This window comes from Sparus aurata, chromosome 11 (assembly GCF_900880675.1).
Source record: "Sparus aurata chromosome 11, fSpaAur1.1, whole genome shotgun sequence".
In the NCBI taxonomy this organism is placed as follows: domain Eukaryota; kingdom Metazoa; phylum Chordata; class Actinopteri; order Spariformes; family Sparidae; genus Sparus; species Sparus aurata.
This window is the reverse complement of record NC_044197.1, coordinates 24,629,610-24,652,957: the sequence shown is the minus strand read 5'-3', so window position 1 is coordinate 24,652,957 and position 23,348 is coordinate 24,629,610. Positions and strand designations below refer to the sequence as shown.

Sequence of the window (23,348 nt, the reverse complement as noted above, 5' to 3'; positions counted from 1 at the left end):
TTTTTTATACTGCTACTGTATGTTTGGCAATGAATTTGTTTGCATGATGTGTGTCAGCCTGTCTGATTAGCATCGTTAGCATAGCTTGCATATTTCATTTCCACCATGAGTAATTCCCCATCAGCCTGAACTCCTCGCACAGCCAATATTGTAAATTAATACATGGCAGGACAATTCTGCTACATTAGATGTCGACTTCACTTTGTTACAGAGCAGTGTGTGCACGATGAAGCAAAAATGTTCAGTGGGCTTTTCAGTCAGTGTAGGATTGTAAAATTGACAGTCACATTTAAAGGTTCAATGTATAAAAATTGGCCAGACACCCAAAACAAATAACGGGCAGCATATCACTCGAGTAACTGCTGCTAACAGTAGCTGGTGTTAGCTAGTTAGCTCAGGTCCGGACTGGTGGCTTGGAGGTGGATGTTTAAACTGCTAGCTCAGGAGCTTTGGACCGGATAGGCTGGGCTAGCTGGTTAGCATGCTAACATCAACATTTCTTCACAATTTGGTGATCCTTTAAGTTAATTTTGGATTGTTTTCAACTAAAATCTTACATATTGCAACTTTAATGTTTATCGCTGGCCTGAACTTACCGTAAGCTCACAGTTAGGCTTCTCAAACAGTTCTGAATCTGGCATAAAACTTTTTTAAAACTCCTTTTTTTATTGGTGGCAACACATTTTTGGCAAGAAAAAACCCAATTGATACCAACAAGGCAGACCCCAGTCAGCCTTTACATTTGTTCGTAGTGAGTATATATACATACAAGATCTAGTATCAGCAGACAAAAAAACAAACATAAAAGCAAAAACAAAAACAAAAAGACTAGATACACAAAGAGTTTACAGAATGATGTTCTAAATGAGAAATTAAAGGTTGGTATTTGTGGCAAGCAAGGAACTATGCACAGTCAATGTATTTTCAAGAACTACCAACTGGATCTGTTTAGACATCCACCAGCCTCTCTGATGCCTCACATGAGACCCAGTCCTGCTATTATTTTCTCCGGCTGTGTGGGTTCATGCTGCTCAGCTCCCATTCACTGTGTGCTCGGACTGTGACAAACCTTTATGTGCTTCAATAGGCCGGGGTTCCCCCGTCCCACCCACCACCCCGACCGTCAACATTCAGCAGCAAAACCCCATGGGTGGATGGGACTGGAACAGACCTGCTACCACAAGCACAGGTGAAACCTGTAATCCAACCACACACACACACACACACACACACACACACACACACACACACACACACACACACACATTTGGAACTGGATGCTAAAAATCAAAAGAACTAAAACTCAAGTGTTTTCTCCTGTATCTGTTGATTTGTCCAGGAGCAGGCTTTGGTATGGGCAGTCGGTCAGCCACTACCAGCCCCACAAGCTCAGTCCACAGCACCCCCACCCACCAAACCAAGCCAAACACCTTGGACCCGTTCGCTGACATAGGCAACCTTGGAGGAAGCCTTGGAGGTCAGTCACTAGAGATTTACTGGGTTAGAACATGAACTCGGTCTTTATTATTTCCATGATATGTTGTATGTCATAATCTCCTTTCCTTCTTCAGGTTCTGGCTTCTCCAGCAAACCCACCACTCCCACTGGATCTACACCTTTCATCCCTCCCATGGGCTCCCCATCAAGACCTCCTCCATCTCCTCAGCACGGCTTCCCTTCTTGGCAGGCAGGTGCTGGAGGCGGTGGAGGATGGCAACCCCAAGGACAGGGACCCGCCCCGCAGCCAAAGCCCAGCCCCAGCCACACCCCCATGCCTCACACATCGCCCGGGCACAGACCCAACTACAACGTCAGCTTCTCCGCAATGGGAGGTGGCTCGCCCAGCGCAGGAGTCAAAGCACAGGCTGGCATGGGTGAGCAGGAGATTAGATTTCAACTCAGTCGTTTTGTCAGTTGTTCAGAGGGTCTTTCATCTAATATTTCGGGGTGAAAATTTGATGAGTTTGAATAAATGTTTTCTGTGTTTCTGTTTATATTCCTCACTGTCAGGTACTAAACCCAAGGTCTCGGATGCCAACTTTGACGACCTGCTGTCCGGTCAGGGCTTTGCAGGCACCAAAGAGAAGAAAGGGCCCAGGACTATAGCAGAGATGAGGAAGGAGGAGATGGCCAAAGAGATGGACCCTGAAAAAATAAAGGCAGGGGCTTGTGTTTCTGATGAGTACCATCTGTGTTTGCTGTTGAAGTTTCTGTAAAAAAAAAAAAACAACACAAAGTCCCATGACTCTTGCGTCACTACATCAGAGCTGAATTAGTTTGACATCAGCTCAGTGGGTTTTTTGTCATCTGTTAAACCTGTCTTGCACAATAGAAGTGATTCAGTGATCCCCAAAAGTAGGATGGTGTACTCAAAAACCTTTGACTGTAAAAGCCCTTCTGTTTATTCCAGAATTAACGAAGCGGCCAATGTAGGTCTCCCATGACCAAACTCGGTTGCTCTAATTGCTCCTTTAAAAGCATTTCACCAGACCCGCCAAAATCACTGCAGCATTTCTGCTAATTATTGTTCCAAATCTGGTCATCAACGGCTAATGGCTTCCCTTCTCTCCATCTCCTGTTTGTGACCCAGATTCTGGACTGGATCGAGGGGAAGGAGCGTAACATCCGTGCTCTGTTGTCCACCATGCATACTGTTCTGTGGGAAGGGGAGACGCGCTGGAAGCCCGTGGGCATGGCGGACCTGGTCACTCCAGAACAGGTCAAGAAGGTTTACCGCAAAGCAGTCCTGGTCGTCCACCCAGATAAGGTGAGACAGACAAAGACTGGTCGACTGAAAGTGAGGATCTTTAACTGTATGCAATAAGGGAGAGAAAACCAGGCGTCTCTGTTCAACAAAAGTTGTCTTATATTAACTCTCATGTTTTGCAGATGTTGGTTTTAATTCTTCGTTGTCCAACAGACACTCCTGCTGTATGTGTAAAAAAAACCACTTTCTTTCTATTTGTTCTTCTTTTAATAATAAAGCAGTGTTGTTGTACCAAATAAGGAAATAGAAAAGTTTGAACTATTTATCTGTTATATGGGGCAGTGGTTGTCAAACTTTTTTCAGGTCAAGGAGCCCTAAACTGATGCAAGTTAACCCACAGACCCGTATTTAATAGGGTTTTTACTTTCAGAGGATTTATTACCGAAAGAGTATCAAACCCAGGACCAAAATAGTCCCGAATACATTCTGTCATACTTTTACCTATCAAAAGGTTTCATGGAACAAATGAATGCATGAACAAGACACACAAAGTATTTCACATGTATTTCTCCCAGCTAATAACTGAAAAGGAATAGGCTGAAGCCCAATTCTTATTTTTTGCCTTTTGCCCCTTTACCATCCATAAACTCGCCGGTATTATCAGCAGTACCAAAGATAGAGACAAATAATTTCATTTTTTATTTTACCTTAAGTTGTGAGTCCATACATTGTCATATACTATGAAGGATTTTTAATTTGCCATTGTTTCTTAAGTTGCACTGCGCTGAGCTCCAGGGCCAACGCACATCACTTGTGTTTTGGGGCAGTTAGACGCCTGAGAGGTTAGACCAAAATATTCTTTCAACACCATTCATAGATACAGAGCAGATGAGCACACAGTGTATTTATGTTTTATTGTGTTTACAGCTTTGGTCTCTGCAAACCCAAATAGAAAAAAGTGGCAGACATCTTACTGCTTGTTTAAAATCATGTTTATGAGCAATTCTCAAAAGATTAGGAAAAGTTCTGAAGTCTCAGGCTGATTTAAATGCGATGTCAAAGAGACATTAAAGATCCAACGATCATTAATGTTGTCAGATTTAACAGTTGAATATGAACTTTTTCACACACGATATAAACAAAGACAGTAAAACAATGATAACAACAAAAATAACTATCACTTCAATAAGGGGATAACTCAGTGATCCAAAAGTGGTTCTCAACCAATCAAACGAACTACTACTCTCTTGGTGAACGGAGTTAGCAGCTGTATGAAGATGATTTACTATATCACCAATCGTAGTATTATAGTCAGGCACAAAGGTACAACATTCAGAACCAATAACAGCACAAGTTCCTCCCTGGGCTGCTAAAAGAAAATCCAAAGCTGCTCTGTTCTGCAAAGCTAGAAGTCTAACAGAGGCAAGCTCACTCGAAATCAGCATGAGAGCCTTGCCGGTTTCATTAGCTATGACTTCGATTGCATGAGACAGATCTGCGATTTGATCCAGCGCAGACATAACTCCGTAAAAAGGAAGAAGGGGACCGAGAGAATTCTTGAAAGGCGATTGATGATGAGTCCCAAAGACGTCTGAAACCCCACGTCGTGCTCTTTTAGGAGGACGTTTCTGGGGCAGGGCGTGAGCCACTCTCATAGCCGGGACGACGTATGCCAAGCCACAGCGTCCTTTGTAATCCACAGGAAGATATGGGTATGCGAGGTTTCCACATACCCAGTACATTCCCACAGGAGAGGAGATGGAGCAGGTAGCAGTGCGGTGAGCTAGAGCGCTGAGGCGAGCCTGGCCTGCTGCAGCCAGGCAGTGCTCCGGTGCAGTATCCAGAGACTTAAAGTCCGTAGTGGTGTGTTTGGGGTCCCATTTATATGTACGAACACAGTCAGATTGTCCGACGGGTGTCTTGCCGTCATTCTCGAGACACCACGGGAACGGCTGGGGGATCATATTTACGGGAACCGGTTTCGGGGATTTGAGACATTTGTTGCAGTTTGCGTGTCGTCCAGAACAGTTAAGTGGCCTCATTTTGGAGACACGGGTACAATCAGGGTGAGAAAAGGACTGAGACGAGGGAATATGCATGAGGTGGCAGGTGTCACAGTCAGAGGCAGGTAGGGCCATCAGAGGTAAGCCTTCTCCAGCTGTGTAGGGCATTAGGCCGCAGACATAACAGCTGGCATTTGGGTTTATGTGGTTGGCTACTTGCCATGCCATAGTCAGGAAGATATTGATATTGTCTGCACGTACATCTGGTGCTTTCATGGCCTGTGGAGCTCCCAGGATGGACTCCACCAAGATCAGTGTTAGGAGAGGTATGATCAGGGGCATCCTTGCAATAGGAGTCAAATAAACCTGGCTCTGGATCTTCACAGCTAGAGGAGGAAGCTAGAGAACTTTTTGTGGATGTGTTTGCGTCATGTAGAGGCTCTAGCAGAAAACCAGCACCATCAACATCATCTTGAAGGCAGTTTGTATCTGTGGAAAGAATACAGAGACCAGAGAATCACTCACAGCAGCTCAGATAATCTAAGTTCCTTACAATAGCAAAGGAAAGACATTGAAGCAGCAGCCCGTAAAATAACCTCACCTGTGGTTTCAGTCTTCGGAGCAGCCTTTTTCTTTTTACTCTCTGGGGATTCAGGTTGTGTCTCAAAGATCTGTCGTGAGCTCATGGCAGGTAGACATCACCGGCATGAATGCAAGGAGAAGATATAGGACTTCCCACTCCTCTATTCATCCCCTCTTTATCAGGACAAGAACTCAAAATGCACCAAATCCAGAGGTGTCCAGTGAGTGAATCACAGGATCAATACACGCTAATCAATCTTTACAAGACAACAGGGTTTCACTTATCAAAACAGGGCAGACTTACAGGCAACTTTATGTCAGATATGATTCAGTTGCATAATCCCCCTTAATTAAAAACAAAAAAAATTTTTTTGGAACAACAAACAGTGAATTTCAATTGGATATGCGCATATATACAGAGAATCCCAGCATTTAAACATACACACAAGAAATGTAGAACACGAATCAGGAGCTTCACAATAAAGTAAGGCATACAATAGAAACACAATATGAAAGTAATAAACAAAACAGACATAAGAAAATATTGGAGACTTGTGCCCTCGTCGCACAGGACTACTATCCACAGGGGACCTCATGTGATTTCATGTTGCATGTTCACACGGAGAAGCAAAGTCTGTATTTAACTCAGACTTAGAGGAAATGCATCACCATAAACTTTTGAAAAGCAAATCGTCTGTTCTTCAGCGACCACATTATTAATATATTCTGGAGATGATTCACCTGCTGTATGCATGTATTACAAGCATAAACACACATTTGAAGCTCATTGCGAACAAGTTAAAGATGCCTTGTGGCTGTACTTGAATATGATGTCCTTTCGTGGCTTCTAACCTTCTTTGGCATTGCTTTTAAATATCAATGTAGCCAATATAGGTCAAACTGTCTTATTCAGTTGTCTGACGACAGACAGGTGAACCACTGGCATTTTGATTTGCACACGATTAATATTATTTCTGATCCCCGGGCATCCTTTGCACAGGATTAAGATCAGAGACAATCTCCAAAATGATTACAAATTACTAGAGACTTTTTTTTTTCATTCATAGCTTCATGGAATGAGTCAATAACAGGAGGATGAACATCCATTATTTAGTCTGTTATTTAGACCTGTTGGTTGTATACTATGAGGACTAAAAGTCCCATAATTGAATAAATAAATACACCATTAAATAATGAATTAAATGTACCATTAATTGATTAAATGTGTCATTAATTAATTACAATTGGAATTAAAAGTGTCATTGATTAATTAAAAAAACAATTCATTTTATATATATAAAAAAAACATATAATTATTGCACTATTTACTTAATTATTTCATGGTCCTGTGTTGCAGCGCTTCATGAATTTATTTTATCTGTCAAACTCGCCCATCAGAGTCGGTGTGCAGATCCTAACACCTGATTGGTTACCCTGCACATCAAGTCAAAGCAAATTGATTCCAGATAATGGATTGATGCAATCAAATCTTTATTGGCAACCGCTAAAAATCAAGTGGAAGGCTCGGTCCCCTGCTAGCCCCAATGTTGATACAGCGTGCGAGGTGCAGGACAAAATATCAAAAAACTTGCCCTCACTAGAAAGTTTCATGAGGATCCTCCATCAACGTAGCCGCCATGTTTTCCTCAGTGGTTCCTCACCTGTGTGAGTTTACATTGATGCTGTGGGTGATTGTATGTCAGCTGGTCCCTTTATTTGTTTTTGTTTTTGTTTTACAGCAGCCATGCAGCAAATTCACACCAAATCACATGCAAGTCTTGAATGATTTGTCAAAGCAGGTGTTTAATATCCAGGTGATCTGCCAAAGGTAGAAACACCTGCTTTTCATGACTCACTTGAAGTGTGACATGTTTTAATTTCATCTCCCTCTATGTTTCTCCCTCCCAGGCGACAGGACAGCCCTATGAACAATATGCCAAGATGATTTTCATGGAACTAAATGACGCCTGGTCAGAATTTGAAAGCCAAGGACAAAAACCCCTCTACTGAACAAACGGTGAGAGGAAGTGAGCGAGGAGAGGACGTCCCTGCTGATTCTGTCATCTAATCCTAAAAACGTGTCACCACTTCTGGTCAACACACTACAACCAAACCCTAAAACATCTGCCTTCATACCTGTGCTTTGACCCGTACCTCTCACACACACACATAACATCCGGCTGATCTGCAAAGACGGCGACAGACTACAGAGCTCCAGACTAACAGTGTAACTGAACTGATGACTCCCTGTAGCTCAGATGTACCAACCTACTGTATGTATGTGGTGCAACATTGTCCTTCCTTGTTGAGTGTCCTTAGTTCTGAACCAACCCTCCGATCAAAGCAGATGTCACCGGGATGTCTAGAGAAACAGAGAAAGGCTTGATTCAGAGGAGTCAGATCAGACAGAGAGGGAAGACGATGATAAGAGAAAAACACATCAGACTGCTCGAAAGACGGGATTCAGAGCACCGGATAGTCTGCAAGCCACAAAAAACGTTTAACAGCGATCAAGCCGCGTTCTGTCAGGGAGGTCGATTTTGATTTGTACTTCGTGGGAAAATTGGATCCATGATCAGTTCTGACATTCATATTTTAATGCAGTAACATGTGATAAATACACCAAAAGAACAGCAGCATTTAATGTTTTGCACTGATTGGAGTGGAAGTGAACTAAAACCAGACCTGTTCTCAGTCAAAAACAAGCACAAAAGAAAGAACAAATTAGAGATCAACGATAAAGATTATTAGTAAAGAAGAGAAAACTCTAACTATAATTTTGAGTCACTTCACTTGGATATTTCCATTTTCTTCTAGTTTGTACTCCCACACTACTACATTGTTTTAATATCTTGAGGTATTAGTTACTTCACAGATTCAGATTATTCAGTGTTGATTGCTTTTACTTGTGACATGTCATCAATCAGATTGTGGGCGAGACAGAAGCCACATATTCTGATTAAAAATCAGTTTAAAAGCCTAAACAGGCACGGTAAAATCAGTCAATAAAGATCTTTCTCTTTGATTAAAATTTCTTTTCCCAAAATGAAACAGTGCACCTTCAAGCCTTTTCATAAACTGATCAAAATAAAAACTGTCCCATGTAAATGATACAGCGAGTTTGTTTTTAATACAAAATAAAGATAATTATTGAGAACTTAAAATACATCTAGACGATAGATATTCATCATTCAACACCAGACCCTGTTGATCCAATCCCACGTAAACAGTTGACCTAAAATCTTCCATCGGATTGAAGACATATTGTCCACGTAACCATAGCTACTGACTGAGACCACTGAGCCAAAGTATCTGCAATCTGATACCAAAAACTGATTATCAAATAAATGCAGAATATCGGCCTGATAATCGATCTGTCCCTTGTACAAATTAACCACCTATCATATTTAGAAGTGTTACAAAAGTGCAAAGGACTCTGATTACAGGTTGGTTTCATCATTAACGTTCAAAAGTAGTCTGCTAAAGAAAAATTAAAATGAAACTTAAATCATAAGAGATTAAAAAAACACAGGTCAGAACGCTGCTGCAGTTTAAATTCCTCACATAATATTCATCTGACAGAGTGACAAACAGATCTTTGACTGTTGTGTGTGATGTAATCAAGCCGTGTGTGTTTCTGGGGAACTGGGGATTGTGTATTTCAGGATTAGCACGTTTACAGTTTCGAACATGAAGCACCTCGAGGCCTCGTGCGTACTCACTCATATGTTTGTTTTTTGTAAGGGAACTCTGAAAGCACAAACTTTACCTGGTGCAGCTTTGAAGGAATGCCATTGTTATTTATTTATTAATAGTTTTTTTTGTTCATCCTCATTTTGTTCCTTTGTGTGTCAGACCTGCTGCATTTTGGTTTGAATCAACTGCACATATCATCAGCTGATGTATGTAAAGGACATTTTAAGTGTCTCAGGCCACTAACATTTACAATTTTTGTTTCCGTTTGACTGAAATTGCACTAATGTGCTTAACCCTCAATGACTGAGACAGCCGTCAACGACTAAAAGTAGCTAATGCTCTGAAGTGTTTATTAACTTCTGAACCATTAGTCCTATCCGGATGCTTTAAAAACTCCTGAAAAGGAGCGTTTCTCAGATTTTTGCGTGGTGACACACATCTTGTTTTGGTATTTGGCATTTGTTTTGGCACCATAGTGAATCTGAACACACATCACGTTCTGAGCATTGATTCATCAAGAACACCCACCTGCAGCCGAGCTACTTATAGTGCTCTTCTGCTTCGATGTCCTCTGTTATGATTAAAACTCTCTTTGAACTTTTTGGGACATATCTACATGATCAGTACATTGAAAATATAGAATTAAAAAAAAACATCAACACAACCAAAATACCACCCGTTTTCACTGAAAAACAACGTGGATAATATCATGATAAGTGGCTGTCACTTGGTTAGGAAAGGTCAGATGTAGACATAAAATCACAGAGAAGACTATAACAACCAATTACACCTCTGTAAATGAAAAACTGGACTTCCGGACGTTCTATCTGAGTACAGAAAACACAAAAAAATTGTATGGTGTTTTTTTCTTTAATTCTGGTAAAGTCGTCTCTTCTCAGACAAAGCAAATCTAAAATTGGGATGTTAAATGAGCCAGACTGAAACTTGAGTTTCTCCTGAATCAAATGATGAATTGCACATGATGCTGACTGTTAAAAAAAAAAAAAGTCAGTATCCCCAGAAATAGTTCAGGTCTTTCAGGGTTTAACACTGCAGTGCTGCACCTTTGATTTTTTTTTTTTTTGATTTGCAGAATTGTATCTCATAAGAGATACATCAATAAGGTGATATGTAAACTGTAAGAGTGATGACTGAATTATGAATTAATGTGCTTTACTGTATCTAACTGCTTCATATCCTGCCTACTGTAAATCCGCTGTCATTGCAACACTGATTTGCACCCATTGAAAGTTTTTTTTTTAATCGCTTCATATCATTTATTTAAGTTTGTTTGACATCTCAGTTACACCACTGACACTTTTATTTATACCTATCGTGCAGCTTTCTCTCTGGATGAATAATACTGACATATCAACAGTGAGGTACAACTCACATGGCTCAAAGTATCGGCTGTGAGTGTTGCAGGTGCTGTTCTCCATGTCATTTTACTAGTAAGCTGATTGATGTGATCCTCAGTATGATGGAAATGGACTTCTGACATTGTCCTCTTGTGTGGAAAAGTATTTAATAGTCCTGGGATGAAGTCTGTGGGCCAATGACAAACATATGCAAAATCAAAATGTATGTATTTACCTGTTGGAAAGCGGAAACTGAGGGAAGGACACTCATTCGATCTTATAACATCCTCAGCTTCCAGCTTTGTGTTACTGACACATCTCTAAGGAAAAACCTCGTCGAGCTGTTTTATTCTGACATTTGACAGCTGTTATCACTTCAAAAATGTGTTAAAAATGTGTTTTAACACGTGCAAATTGAGCGGAACTGTTGCCTTCCCGTGGTTGTTGTCTATTTCTTCACTGATTTCAGTCTTTCTCTCTCTAATTGGGAGATTTAGATGAAGAACTGGATGATTTCTTTGTATTTAATCCATGTTAACCATCACGTTTCCCCCCTTTGTTGGACTTCATCATCGCCCAGGATCCCCAGTTTGTTTATCTACATTAAGGACTGAATACTGACAAGTGGATAAAAAGAGTATGTCCGTTTCTTCAGCTGGAGCACATCCCTGAATAAGACACTGCGTCTGAAAACTAGAGGCTTTCTTTGGTGACTTACAGACACAGGAGGTGTGTAGTACCTGCTTCTCTATTTACACTGAGGACTTACATGTGAAACAACCTCCATTAGCTCCCTCGCTGACTGAGTTCTCTATCCGCAACCTTACGGCTATGTTAAAAAGCTAACCTCTATATCGTAGTCAATGGATGTGTGTTGTTTGAAGTTGTGGAATGTATGAAAGTGGTCCGATTTGGATACAGACTACTGTACGTCATGTGTTTGCCTGTCTGCTGTTCAAGTATTACTAAATCGTGTAAAAGTTCTGTTCATGTGCTCCTTCTCAGTTATGTTGACCGTTACAGGATGTACATAATGATCAAGTGCAGTGCACAACAATAAATAAACTGAAAACAGGAGAGGTGTGGAGGGCTCAGCAGGGTTTATGTTTCTCTCTGTGATCCTGCTTTTGGTCACTGGAGGGCAGCACATCACATGAACCACTCTAGTGCCATCTTAAAGGATAAGTTCACCATTGAAAAATCTGTTATTATCTACTCGTGCTGATGCAAAGTCAGGTGAATGTATGTAGTCTACAAAAGAATTCAGTGTTCCAGCATTCTCCTCAACAACTGAAGAAGATGGGGACTTAAACGTGAGTAAAACAACCAAACTGGATAAATTAAATGGTTTTGTTCAGCTCATCAGCCCAGGGATTACAAATTGCTTTGAAAAAGATGTCATTTACACCCTCGAGGGGCTGTAAATGACATCTTTTAAAATAAATTTGGTATCCCAGGACATCTGGAGATTTGGATTACGCCGGACAAGCTGTTTTGTTTAATTCGGAACATTGTACAGCCCTCATTGTGGCTTATTTTGTATTTTTGGTTTAAAGTTTCTAAGTGGGTCTGGGTCCCACTGCACTGCTAACATCAGTATTTCTACAGCCCCACTACCCCTCGCATGAAGGAGGCTCCTGTCTGCAAACCAGGAAACCAGACAAGCAGGACTTTAGATACCTTTCTTACACCGAGGACCTGTCCAGCACAATCTTTCTGGGATTTTACATTCTGCAATTAACACAAGTCTTTTAAATATAACTGTTTGCTATCACAAAAATAATTGTATTTTTTATTGACAGACTCTATGTCCAGATATAAAAGACATACAGACAAACATAAGATTACACATAGAAAGACATGTGTCCTCAATAGTTAAAAAAAAACATGACTGAATTGTACTCCTTGTAACGTGGACACAGCTTAGAAAACATATTTAATTCTTCATGTTGGGAAATAAGATTAACAACAACAAAAAAAGTAAATATGGCAAATGAAAACTAGAATATTTGTAATTTTGTGGTATCCTAACTGGTCGAATCTATCTGAGAGATTTGTGCATTGGGAGCATTTGAACTCATGATCTGAGTATTTCTAAATGGCCCCCTCCTACATGCAGTTTAACTTCCTGTAAACTGTGTTTTCATTGTGTTTTTGGCCCTCAACAACTCATGTGGCCACTTGACATTCACTTTATAAAACCTCAAGCTGCCTTTTAACCCAAAAGCCCTGCATATGATGAGTAAAGAAACAAGAGTTTGACCTTCTTCTTTCTTTGGGATGTTCCGGCTGTCAATGTTACAGCAGCGCCCTCTGCAGCACGAGCTCATATAGGCACAGGAAGCAACCTGACGTAACCAGAATCCTAAAGATGGCGGCGTTGGTTGGTAAGTGATGTTTTGACTAAAACGATTCGCTTTTTACAGACAGCACAGTGTTTTCAGACTTATATCAGTCACTATACCTACAAAGTTAGGCACGTAAAAGTGCACTGCCATGTGGTTTTAGTGTGTCTGTAGTCGGATTTGTAACTTTTACTGAATGCGCACACTGACCTTGCTCTGTCTGCGTTAGCATGGAGGCTAACCAGGTTAGCTAACGGTAGCGCTTACATGAGCAAGGCGCAGACAGGCATTAGCTAATACACAGCAACAAATGCCACCTTTTTAACTGACTGACTGTGTCACTCTTATGTTTTATCATTCTCGACTAGACATCATAGCAGACATGTCGTTAGCCCCAGTAAATGTCGCCCGGTATGAATAATACAGTCAAACAAAACTCCCCTTGAAATCTCTGCAGGTTTGGGGTTCTCATCTGCATTTGAGAAAGTTGTTCCGTGTTAAGTATTATCTAAGTGCTTTTAGAAATCGCCAGGAGCTACTCACCAATTCGGCATGCATTAATGACACCAAGCAAAGCTAAATTTAGTAAAACAACAGTCCACAAATGTGCACAATACCTGCACTGTATGTCACTACAATACAAAGTGTTGATTTTATTAAATGTTTCTCTTTTACAGCGCCTCGTCTGGCCTATTTCGGCTCATTTTCAACAAGGTAAAAACCTTATAATGCTGTTCATTGTTTCGAAACATAATTCACTACAGCTGATCCAACAGGTTTTCAAGTACAATACGCCTTACAGATGTGGAGAAGCACACTTGTTAATGGGCTATTGTACGGGTCCAGCTAATTGAATTCCGTTTCAGTAGGCAGTTAATGCAGGGTGGAATAATCAACTATAAATATATATGTCTTTACCATATGACAGTAGGTCATTTACACTGATAAGGACATATGGCCTCTTTTTTTCTAACACCTGGCTTCCAACCTACTAAGTTTGTATATTGTTAATTTAGTTCATCTTCTTCAGCAACGCAACGCAAAGAAAAGAAAATGTCATCACTCAAAAGCGAGTGCTGAAATATTTGCTGAGCTCGACAGGCTGTGCAGCCTTGCTTTTGGCAGCAGGAGCCCTCAGCCTGTATGCTGTTCAGAGGCACAGTCGACTTAATCCTTTAAAGCGTCACCAAGTTTAGGCAGCTCAGACAAACTCATCGTGTCCCACTAAAAATATTCCCATCTGTCCATCACATACAATGTGGAGATATGATTCAATATCAAACTGGAGAATGTCACTATTTCCCTTTTGTGGAATTGACTGTTTTAACATGTGCAGAATTTATCAAATAGTCATACATCCACTTAAGTCATTCAATTCATTTATGTATTGCCACCCTTCTTTGCAATTAATGTTATGTCTCCATTTAACAGGCCCATTTCAGTGTTTGCGATTCAACAGAAGAGCCTGCACAGCAGTGCAAAGAGAGAGAATGCCTCCACGACGTGAGTTTGCCAAAAATACTCTGGTGTAAATATCAGAATGAAGAACAGACACTCGGCAAACACTGTGCACATGGTCACGATCCCCTCCATCCTTCTGTTGCAGTGTGATTCCTGTCAGAGAGAAGAGCACGGCAGTGGCAGCAGCCAAACCAGCAGCTGTAGCCAGCAGCAAGGGGGAGTATGTTATCACTAAACTGGACGACTTGGTCAACTGGGCACGCAGGGTAAGTAGATGAGAAGATGCTGGCTGTGTTAATGCACGCTTATGTGGTGTGGGTTAATTAAATTCTTAAGTGTTACTTCCTCGTTTGTCCAACTGAGAATAAGACTAATCTCAGGCTCACACACCTGGAAATAAAAGCAAGTCCTCTGTCTAGAGATGTGTGATGAAACATGCATTGAGTACCTGTTGATGGTCTAAAATATTGCAAGTTTGGTGGTTTTAGATTGTGTAGATGGGTCTCTGTGTTTCACTTGTTCAATCTCTTAGTCACGTGAAGTCTCATCTGAGCTTGTCAAGTATCCAAACCTTTTAACTGCTCAGCTGCCTCTGTCTTGCAATTATAGAAAAATTATTTCTTAAATGAATTCAAGCCGGTACCGTGTGGTGCTCACACAAGCAATTAAGGCGATAATTACAAAGGCAGCTAACCTTTTGAGTCATTGAGTTGAGCTGGCACATACCTCTGAACAGTATGTACTATTTGTACTAGAGGTCTGACAGTCAGTTAGAGAGAGCTGTTGCATGAATTTCTGTGGCTGTAGATGCAAACACAGCAAATGTAGCAAAAATGAAAATCTTAGACAGTTTGACAACAAGCCAAACTCACAAACACTGACTGATAGGACTGATAGTTATGTGGCACTTAAAAACCCCACAAACTGTGACCTCAGTCTCAAAAGAAGAGCTTGACCTTTTTTTTCCTGGGCTGTGGCATTTTCAAGTTATTTTTTCCATTCCCTATGGGAACAGATTAAACAAAACTAATGTATAACATGTACTGACATTGCTTTTAAATGGGATATATTGCTGCATCTCAAGTCTACATATGTTGCTGGTCTTGAACAATGACCTGAAGAAAGTAGAGCAGGGTATCACCACTGATTTTCTTATTAAGTCCAAATGACAAGGTGCAAATTTCTTACATGATAATAGCAATTTTACTTGTAGATGAAGGAGATTCAAAGATAACTCATGTCATAATATACTACATGGTCTCTGAGATTAAACCAGCCTATAGAGAAAAGAATTAGATATTGTCACGCTTTGAGCTTCTAATTATTAAATGCCATGGTGAGAGAACAAGAAGATAATGTTAGATGTAGGCCTATTAAATTCAACAAAGAAATAAAATAAACCTTTGTGGCCTTTCTAGTATAGAAATCTGTTCAGTGGGTGCAGAGGAAAGGAGCAGCACCATTAATGACACCAAAATGTGATAGAGACTCTTAGAAGAGTTGTTTTTTTTATCACACTACTGTGTTTATACAAACATTTATTTCATTAGTGTGGCAGATAGCCTTCAGAGATGTATTTGTTAATCAGAAAATCGACCCAATTTCTGACCCTGACAGGCATCTACAGCAAAGGGCATATATAGAAGATGGATCTCTGGATTTTATGAACTGATGTCAGATCAGTCAAATGAAGATTCGGATCTTCTTTTAAACCCAGCCCTAGAAGAAAGCTCTGTGTTCATGTTTTTGCTCTGTTTGTGTGTTTTTAATCTATTTATCGCTGCTCTGCTACTTCCTCAGAGCTCTATGTGGCCTATGACCTTTGGCCTGGCATGTTGCGCGGTGGAGATGATGCACATGGCGGCACCTCGTTACGACATGGACCGTTTCGGAGTGGTGTTCAGAGCCAGTCCCCGACAGTCTGATGTCATGATCGTGGCAGGAACGCTGACCAATAAGATGGCTCCAGCTCTGCGCAAGGTGAGGGAGGGAAGGGGTGAGATGTAACAGTAGCGTCTTACATCATGTCTTTAGTTTGATTCAGGTTTGTGTAATAGAGAAAAAAATGTTAGTCTGCACTGCACATAGACATTGTCAGTTGCAATTTCTCTCTCTCTCTGTCAGACTTCTCTGTCTGCGGGATGCGAGCGCTGAGAACAGTATAGCTGTTTAAATGCTGTCTGGATTATGACCAGCCTGTCAGTGGATTCGTAGACTGGCACAAAGCCTTCCTCCAGCTGAAAGGACAGATTAACTCCTAGTCAGACATTATATAAGTGTGACTTCTTCCCAACAGGTGTATGACCAGATGCCTGAGCCCAGATACGTCATTTCCATGGGAAGGTGAGTCAATTATATCACCACAACTGATCTTATATTAATGTTTTCTGTGTTTCTTAAGATTCATTTTTGCTGTGATTTTGTTTATTTCTGCTTTTGTCGAATGTTCTTTTTCCCTGTCAATGTCCAAAAGCCTCATTTTGCCAGCCTCAAGCATTTATATGATGTGTAACACCTCACATTGTTATATTTAAGAGTGTCAGTCAGTACCGCTTGAGTCATTGTGTCTTTTATTGTAGTCCTCCTGTGCTCCTAGTGGAATGTTTCTGCACTTTTATAGTTGTCCAACTCGTACTGTGTGGGTTTAGGTTTAAAAGTGTAACATTCACATAAAATGTCTCAATAACTAAACTTGTAATTTTTCTCTTCCAGCTGTGCTAACGGAGGAGGCTACTACCACTACTCCTACGCCGTCGTTAGAGGTTGTGACCGAATCGTACCGGTGGACATTTATGTTCCAGGTAAACTTTATTACACAATATTGATGTCAAATAATCTTTATAAATGGAAATGGGAAATACTGGACATTCAGTTTAAGAAATGTCATACTATGCTTCTCATTGCAAAAAGTATGTGGACATCTTTCCTAGTAGTTTAATTCCAATAAGAGAATTCCGACAGTATACCTGACCCTTTGGATGGAGAGCTGATTCAGTACCTGGTGGACAGGGGTGGCTCTGGATCTACTGTAACATCGGATATTTGAGCGATAGTGTGCTTTGTAATTTGTAGCAACTGTCTGATGGTTTTCTGTTCCGATGATCCTGTGGACAACGCCCTAGTCCATGAAGAAATTGTTTCCCAATTTGGTGAGGAGGAACATACGTGTTCTGCATAGAGTCAAGACCTAAACCCCATCAAACGCCTTAATAAATAAATGAAATTCTGACTGTAAATCAGGCCTCATCACCCTACATGAGTTGCTGACCTCACTGATGCTCTCGTGGTTTAATGAGATCAAATCCCTGCAGACATTTTCTAAAATCTCTTTAGAAAGCCTGGGAGGCACAGGGGAGGTTGCTACAGCAGCAGATTAAAACGCATTTCTTTAAAACGAGATGGTCAACAACTAAATGGATTTAATGTACGGATGTCCTCATACTTTTGGCCATGTGCTGAGTGAAGCCATTTTTAGGATTAAATTAATAGTGGTGGTTTTTCTATCAGTACTGCTAGGTATATCATTACCCAGTGGGCACCAACCAGGATTTCAACATGGGTACATGTCTTTTGTTCCAATAATATATAAAAAAGGCTCCCACTTTCATGACCTTGAAGCTTCATTTTGGCCCACACAGTTTATACAGTTCCATATTTATGACATTTTACATGTTCGTTACAGTTCGATATGACTTTGGAGAAATAACTTCACACTTAACCTGAAACTGAACAATTTATCAAAATGACTATTAAATGTGTGTTTTGTGACACAATGTTGTAACCACATTCCAGCTGGATGAAAAGTGGGTGTTGTGAAAACACCCACTTTTCAAGGCCCCTATGGTGATGTGACCGATCTGCCTATTGTGATTTTGGAGCCTTATAGCAACCACATGTACATTTCTCAGTTGAAATTATTGTTATTGTTGTCACAGTAGCTGTAATAAGGCTGTAGTAAATATATTACTGAATACCTGGGCCTGTATTCACAAAGAATCTTAAGGCTAAAAGTCGCTCCTAACAGGCGAATTTAGGAGCAACTCCTAAAAATAATGGGCGTGTCAGTCGTAACTTTAGGACTCCTAATTTTTTAAAATAAGAGTTATTCACAAAACATTTTAAGCTTAAAAGTAGCACCTAAGTCTGGGAGACCTTAGAAGTAGTCCAGAGGACTCCTAACTCACTAAGACCTGGTCACAGCCGAATGTTTTGGAGACGCTAACACAGGGAATTATTAAAACAATGTCGGATGGACCGTGAAGGGATTGAAGTTGTGGTTAAGTTGGTGAGGGACGCAATAACATCCCCAACCAACCAAAACAATCCAATAAAGCCAGAGTTAAAATGTTTGGCAACACTCCGGTATTTGGCTACGGGGAAAATGACTGGTGATTTAGAAATTATCCCACCACGTCTATCTTTCGTGCGGCGCATTCGCACAGGATAAGCGAAGTCTGTGTTTTAACTCGAATTTACTGACATTATCCCCCGGGTCGATCGCACCGGAGCCCTTACTGGAGCAGCACAACTGTTAGATATGGATATTTTTAATATAATAACTGGTGAGCCTGTTGAAAGATAGAAAAATTTTCCTTACTGCATGCTGCCATGCATGTAATCCATCTAATCAAATTTCGAGATTTCGCTCTTCTGATGAGCCTCCTGAATTTGCACCCAAAATGCTGTCAAAACTTTCATTTATAATTCCCAAAGATGTCTCCACAATTCTCAACCGGGAAAAAGGCAGTGGAAAATACAAAAAACCTTAAGAAAAACAAAAAACGACACCAAATCACAGAGATGCTGATTCGCAAGGGTCTAATATTATCACATGACCTCTGTGTTTGTCGAAATATGGTAGGTAATTTGCGGTGGAATTTTTACTTTACAAATTATGGACATAGCAGATTCGCACGGGATTTAGATCACAGACGACCTCCGCAATTATTACAAATTACTCGAGGTCCCCAGGTTATACTAGTCCTGTGCGAATAGGGCTTTTGTCAATCGGAAAAAGTTGCATTCCATCAATACACAAATTGTCTTTGACACACGTTACAATATATTGGACATTGTTGCGAAATGACCCGGATCAACACACAATTCCCGAATTTTAATGGAGAGTGGTTTGACGCAGCTTTTCGAGCAAATGCCGCTTTTATTGGCAATTCGTGTTTTTAATCGCAATCTTCTAATTTGTAATTTTTGTCCAAAGCGTTTTTGTTTGGGGGGGGGGGGGTGCACTTAATTCTCCTCATAAATCGATTCTTTGTCCAATATCTTTTCATAGGCTTTGTCATGGGCTTGCAGGCAACTTCCTTTTTTTCCCTTCATGCATTGCGTAGCCTAAATGACTTTTCAATGGGCTGCCCTGTCACTCAACAACCTATCACCGTTGTCACCGCTTCTAAGTGCGTCCTTATAATATGACATCATCCATAGCAACAGAGAGTTACTTCTAGTTTAGGAGTTCACTGTTTTCATAACTAAAAGTAGGTCTCAGCGGCTTTGTGAATTACTTTTAAGAAATGACTCCTACATAAAAACTTTTAGTCCGATTTAGGAGTACTCTAACGTTAAGATAAAAGTCTTTGTGAATACGGGCCCAGAATTCTTAAGAAATATTGGTTATAATAGTAGTGTTTATAGTTTTATTATGAGCAATAGTGTAATAACATGATGAATGCATTGTATAGTTGTCGTACTGCCTGCAACCTTCATGCTGCATTTAGTAAATTACAGTCATCATTCAGCTGTGTTTTGCAGACTGATAGGATAAGTGTGCGATAACAGAAGCCAAGTCAGGCTGAGCTTCTTTGCTACCATGTCTCTGTGAATTCAAGTCTTCACCAAACATAAAAGAGTCTCTCCTGTCCTCAGGTTGTCCCCCGACTGCAGAGGCTCTCCTCTACGGCACTTTACAGCTTCAGAGGAAAATCAAGCGTGAGAGGAAGATGACAATCTGGTATCGGAAGTGAATGTGTTATATGTGTGTGTATCTCGTATGTAAATGTTATATTTCTGGTTTCATTTGGAGCGCTGCTCCTCTTCCATGTAGAGCTGCAGGAACACAATAAAGTCATTGTTGTAATTTAGACTCAGTGCACTGGCGCTTATTTTAAACCAAACACAGCAGCGGTCTTTTTTCTGCTCCTTTAGTTCAGTAGTAACATCTGAGACTGTTTCTGTAACGGGAAACGCATGTAAACTTGTTACGCACAAGGTTTGAGCTTGTCAGATTTAAGCCATATAGTTTGAGTTATAATTCCGCTTTATTCAAATAGCCACATGCATTGTTTCTCCTTTACAATACCAAACCCTCAAGCTATTATGACCGTTAGACCAGAGTGTCATCCTATATCATGTTATATTATGTAAAATTTTAAATAAACCTGGCTTGCATGATTATACATTATCTGAACATCTGTTGTGTCTTTCTTCCCACTGTGGACACTAAAGCCAAGTTTAAACCACCAGGGGGCTCCTGTGATCACTGACTCTGACCTTCACTGTGTCCACACACTGTGGTGGTTAGAAGCAGGGTGTTTTTGTATTGCGTGTTAATCAACTGTTATTTAATAATACATCATATTCCGCTTAAACATTATGCAAACCCACATAGTGATATAGCAGAGTGGAATTTCTGATAACAAATCTGTGGAAATCATCTTTTGTTCTCTGCACAAAATCAGTATTTTGTGTGTTCCGCTTGAGATGCATGTCAGCTGCTATAATTATGTATGCAGAGAGAGAAAGCAGAGTTGCTTTTATGCATCTTAAGTGTGAATCAACAGAATTATTTTTACAGTCCTCTGGGCTGTTGGAGGGTTGTTGGGTGAGAACATAAAATTCCTTCTTACCCTTGAGTTGCTCTGAATAACTGTGCTTTTGTGCTGTGATGACTGTGCAGTACTAAAAAGGTTAAAGTGAGACATTGTCATGCTGACAGTTATCAAATATATATACTAGGTAAAGCTTGATGGTAGCTATGCACTGAAACAGATGGATGAGGAGAATCAGCCATAAAAAGTATTTACTGTGTTTTACAGATCAAGTCTTAAATAAATCTGATATTTTAACATGAAACCAAATATATTGAATTAAGATCCCTGACCTTAAAAATGAATTGTGATTGAAACAGGACATTTTACTGGTGAGAAATAAACAAGTCAATGCTCCTTGGTAACAAACTGTACAGATTTGAGATGTCATGAGCGATAGTGCAACTCCAAAGACACAAAAGTCCCACCAGCATGGCCTCAATTAGTCATTAGTCGTTTATTTTTGTGGTATCATTTATTAGTCTTCATTATATATTCAAATAGCTTAAATCTATTGATAACATCTGCCATGTTAATGTGTTAAAGATCAGGCTCTAATACACACGAGGGCTGTCACTATATATCAGATGGTCACGACACGATTATCGCGGGTCAGTGAATTCGCGATTACGATATTATCTATCAGAATTTGAAAAGCAATCAAATCTATGTCCAACTTTGTTTACTGTGTATTGTCTCTTTGTTGGCAAACAAATTACCCTCAAAATACAATTGTAGGGAGAGAAGTCTATTGTCGAAACTGTAAAAAGAAGTGCAGAAAAAGATATCCTCATACGTGTCGACATGACATCAATATTTCAGTTTTTAATATCAGGATTATCTTGAATTTTCACGATTTTGCGACAGCCCAAATACACACACAGAATTTCAAGCACCATGTGGGGCAGCCATAAACACTTGATCTTCATCATCACAACAGCATCTATCAACATATTGGTGACAGAGTATCACAAGAGATCTTTTATCATATTGATATCAATTATTCGGCCCAACACTACAAGTCACAAAGATCAAGCACAAGTACCATACGGTGTCTACCAACTTTTATAGACGCTGCTGGCAGTGATGGAATGTACCTGAAATACATTTACCAGTACCATTTTGACGTACTTGTGTGTTGTGTATTTCCATTTTCTGATACTTTATCCTTCCATTCTGCCACATTCTGGAGGCAAATATTGTACTTTAACTCTGTTACATTTACCTCATAACTTTAGTTACTCTGCAGTTTGCATGTAGGCTTATCAATCTGTTCTTTGATCAATAAAATGTTGTTTTCCCAGAAACGTCCTTTGTTTTATCTGAGCAGCAGATACTAACAGATGTTACACAAAAGCAAATCCAACATTTGAGAGCAGATGTTTGTATTTGTTTTTGTTTTTGCAATTTCTTTTCAATTTGTTTTAAATTACAAATTGACATATTGATTAATTAACATCTCGCCCTCTTGGCTGTGACATCTGTTTTTGCCTCTTCATATTTCTCTGTATAAAAGTGTTGACTTAACCCAAAATATGAGTCCTGTGCTCCTGATTCAGACCTGAGAGCGGCCAGCTGTTGTAGTTTCCCACCTGTCTGCCGCCTGGTGTTGCATCATCCACCCATGTAATGATTAATGGGTCCTCGCCAGGTGGCAGCTTATTCCTACGTGTTAAGATAACACACACTCTGTTATCAACAGCCATAAATTTCTTTCCCTTTCATGCAGAGAGCTCAGCAATAAACATTTATTAAAGATGTCCTGTATTATGCATGTATGCATAACGTAAGCTGTAGTGTTGTTAGGATACTGGAATTTTCAACTTTGATACAAAAACCTTTCGAAGATATCACTGTTTGGTATTGTTTTTGATGGACACAACATTGAGGGTATAAAACATACAGCACAATACATACATATAACAGGGGCACACTTTATTAGAAACATTTGTCTTTTTCTATTCAGATTGAGACTTTAAAAATAATGTGTATGAGTACGACAGACAGTAGGATGTGCAACTGGTACAGGTGTATCAATACTGCAGAAAATGAGTGCTGAAACTGTTTGAAATATTCAGAATTGATCGATATTTCAATATGTTGACAACATCAGTCAGTAGTCTATTTCTCACTTTATTAGAGTATCATGAAACAAGTAAAAATGAAGATTGTATGTTTTGTTTTGTTAGTAAACCGGCTCAGTTTTCTCAGATTTAAATTCATATCAGGAGGCAATGTTTCCCTTAAATAAGCATGCCATCTTATAATTTCATGGTTTCAGTTGACTAATTTTATTTTTTTTATTTGATCAGCACATTTTATTCTATTTCACCGTTAGTAATAGAAGTAGCAGTATATGATTTTATAGTCATCTT

At 40.0% G+C, this 23,348-nt stretch overlaps 2 protein-coding genes across 4 annotated transcripts in view; both read left to right on the top strand.

The window, feature by feature from the left end:
• Positions 1 to 11,429, top strand: part of dnajc6 (DnaJ (Hsp40) homolog, subfamily C, member 6) — a 50,183-nt gene extending 38,754 nt beyond the window's left edge. For 2 of the 3 annotated variants that reach the window (XM_030433411.1, XM_030433410.1), the window contains 6 exons: positions 1,088 to 1,189; positions 1,340 to 1,477; positions 1,572 to 1,874; positions 2,011 to 2,159; positions 2,591 to 2,767; positions 7,201 to 7,336. In XM_030433411.1, coding sequence (XP_030289271.1) covers positions 1,088 to 1,189; positions 1,340 to 1,477; positions 1,572 to 1,874; positions 2,011 to 2,159; positions 2,591 to 2,767; positions 7,201 to 7,302 — 971 coding nt within the window. In that variant the 3' untranslated portion in view covers positions 7,303 to 7,336. Of the gene's footprint in view, positions 1 to 1,087; positions 1,190 to 1,339; positions 1,478 to 1,571; positions 1,875 to 2,010; positions 2,160 to 2,590; positions 2,768 to 7,200 lie in introns of all 3 variants that reach the window. The other variant, XM_030433409.1, reaches the window with a different exon arrangement.
• Positions 11,430 to 12,623: 1,194 nt separating this feature from the next.
• ndufs7 (NADH:ubiquinone oxidoreductase core subunit S7) lies at positions 12,624 to 20,567 on the top strand. The gene is made up of 8 exons (XM_030433875.1): positions 12,624 to 12,733; positions 13,369 to 13,405; positions 14,123 to 14,194; positions 14,298 to 14,418; positions 15,953 to 16,132; positions 16,449 to 16,495; positions 16,865 to 16,953; positions 20,033 to 20,567. The coding sequence occupies exons 1-8, from the start codon at positions 12,718 to 12,720 to the stop codon at positions 20,128 to 20,130; spliced, it is 660 nt and encodes a 219-aa protein (XP_030289735.1). The 5' UTR covers positions 12,624 to 12,717; the 3' UTR covers positions 20,131 to 20,567.
• The last annotated feature ends 2,781 nt before the right edge of the window (positions 20,568 to 23,348 follow it).

Excerpts from the sequence above, each read along its gene's own strand:
- ndufs7 (XM_030433875.1), top strand. Across the intron at positions 14,419-15,952 it reads TGGTCAACTGGGCACGCAGG|AGCTCTATGTGGCCTATGAC; the intron begins GTAAGTAGATGA and ends CTACTTCCTCAG. Across the intron at positions 16,954-20,032 it reads GGTGGACATTTATGTTCCAG|GTTGTCCCCCGACTGCAGAG; the intron begins GTAAACTTTATT and ends TCCTGTCCTCAG.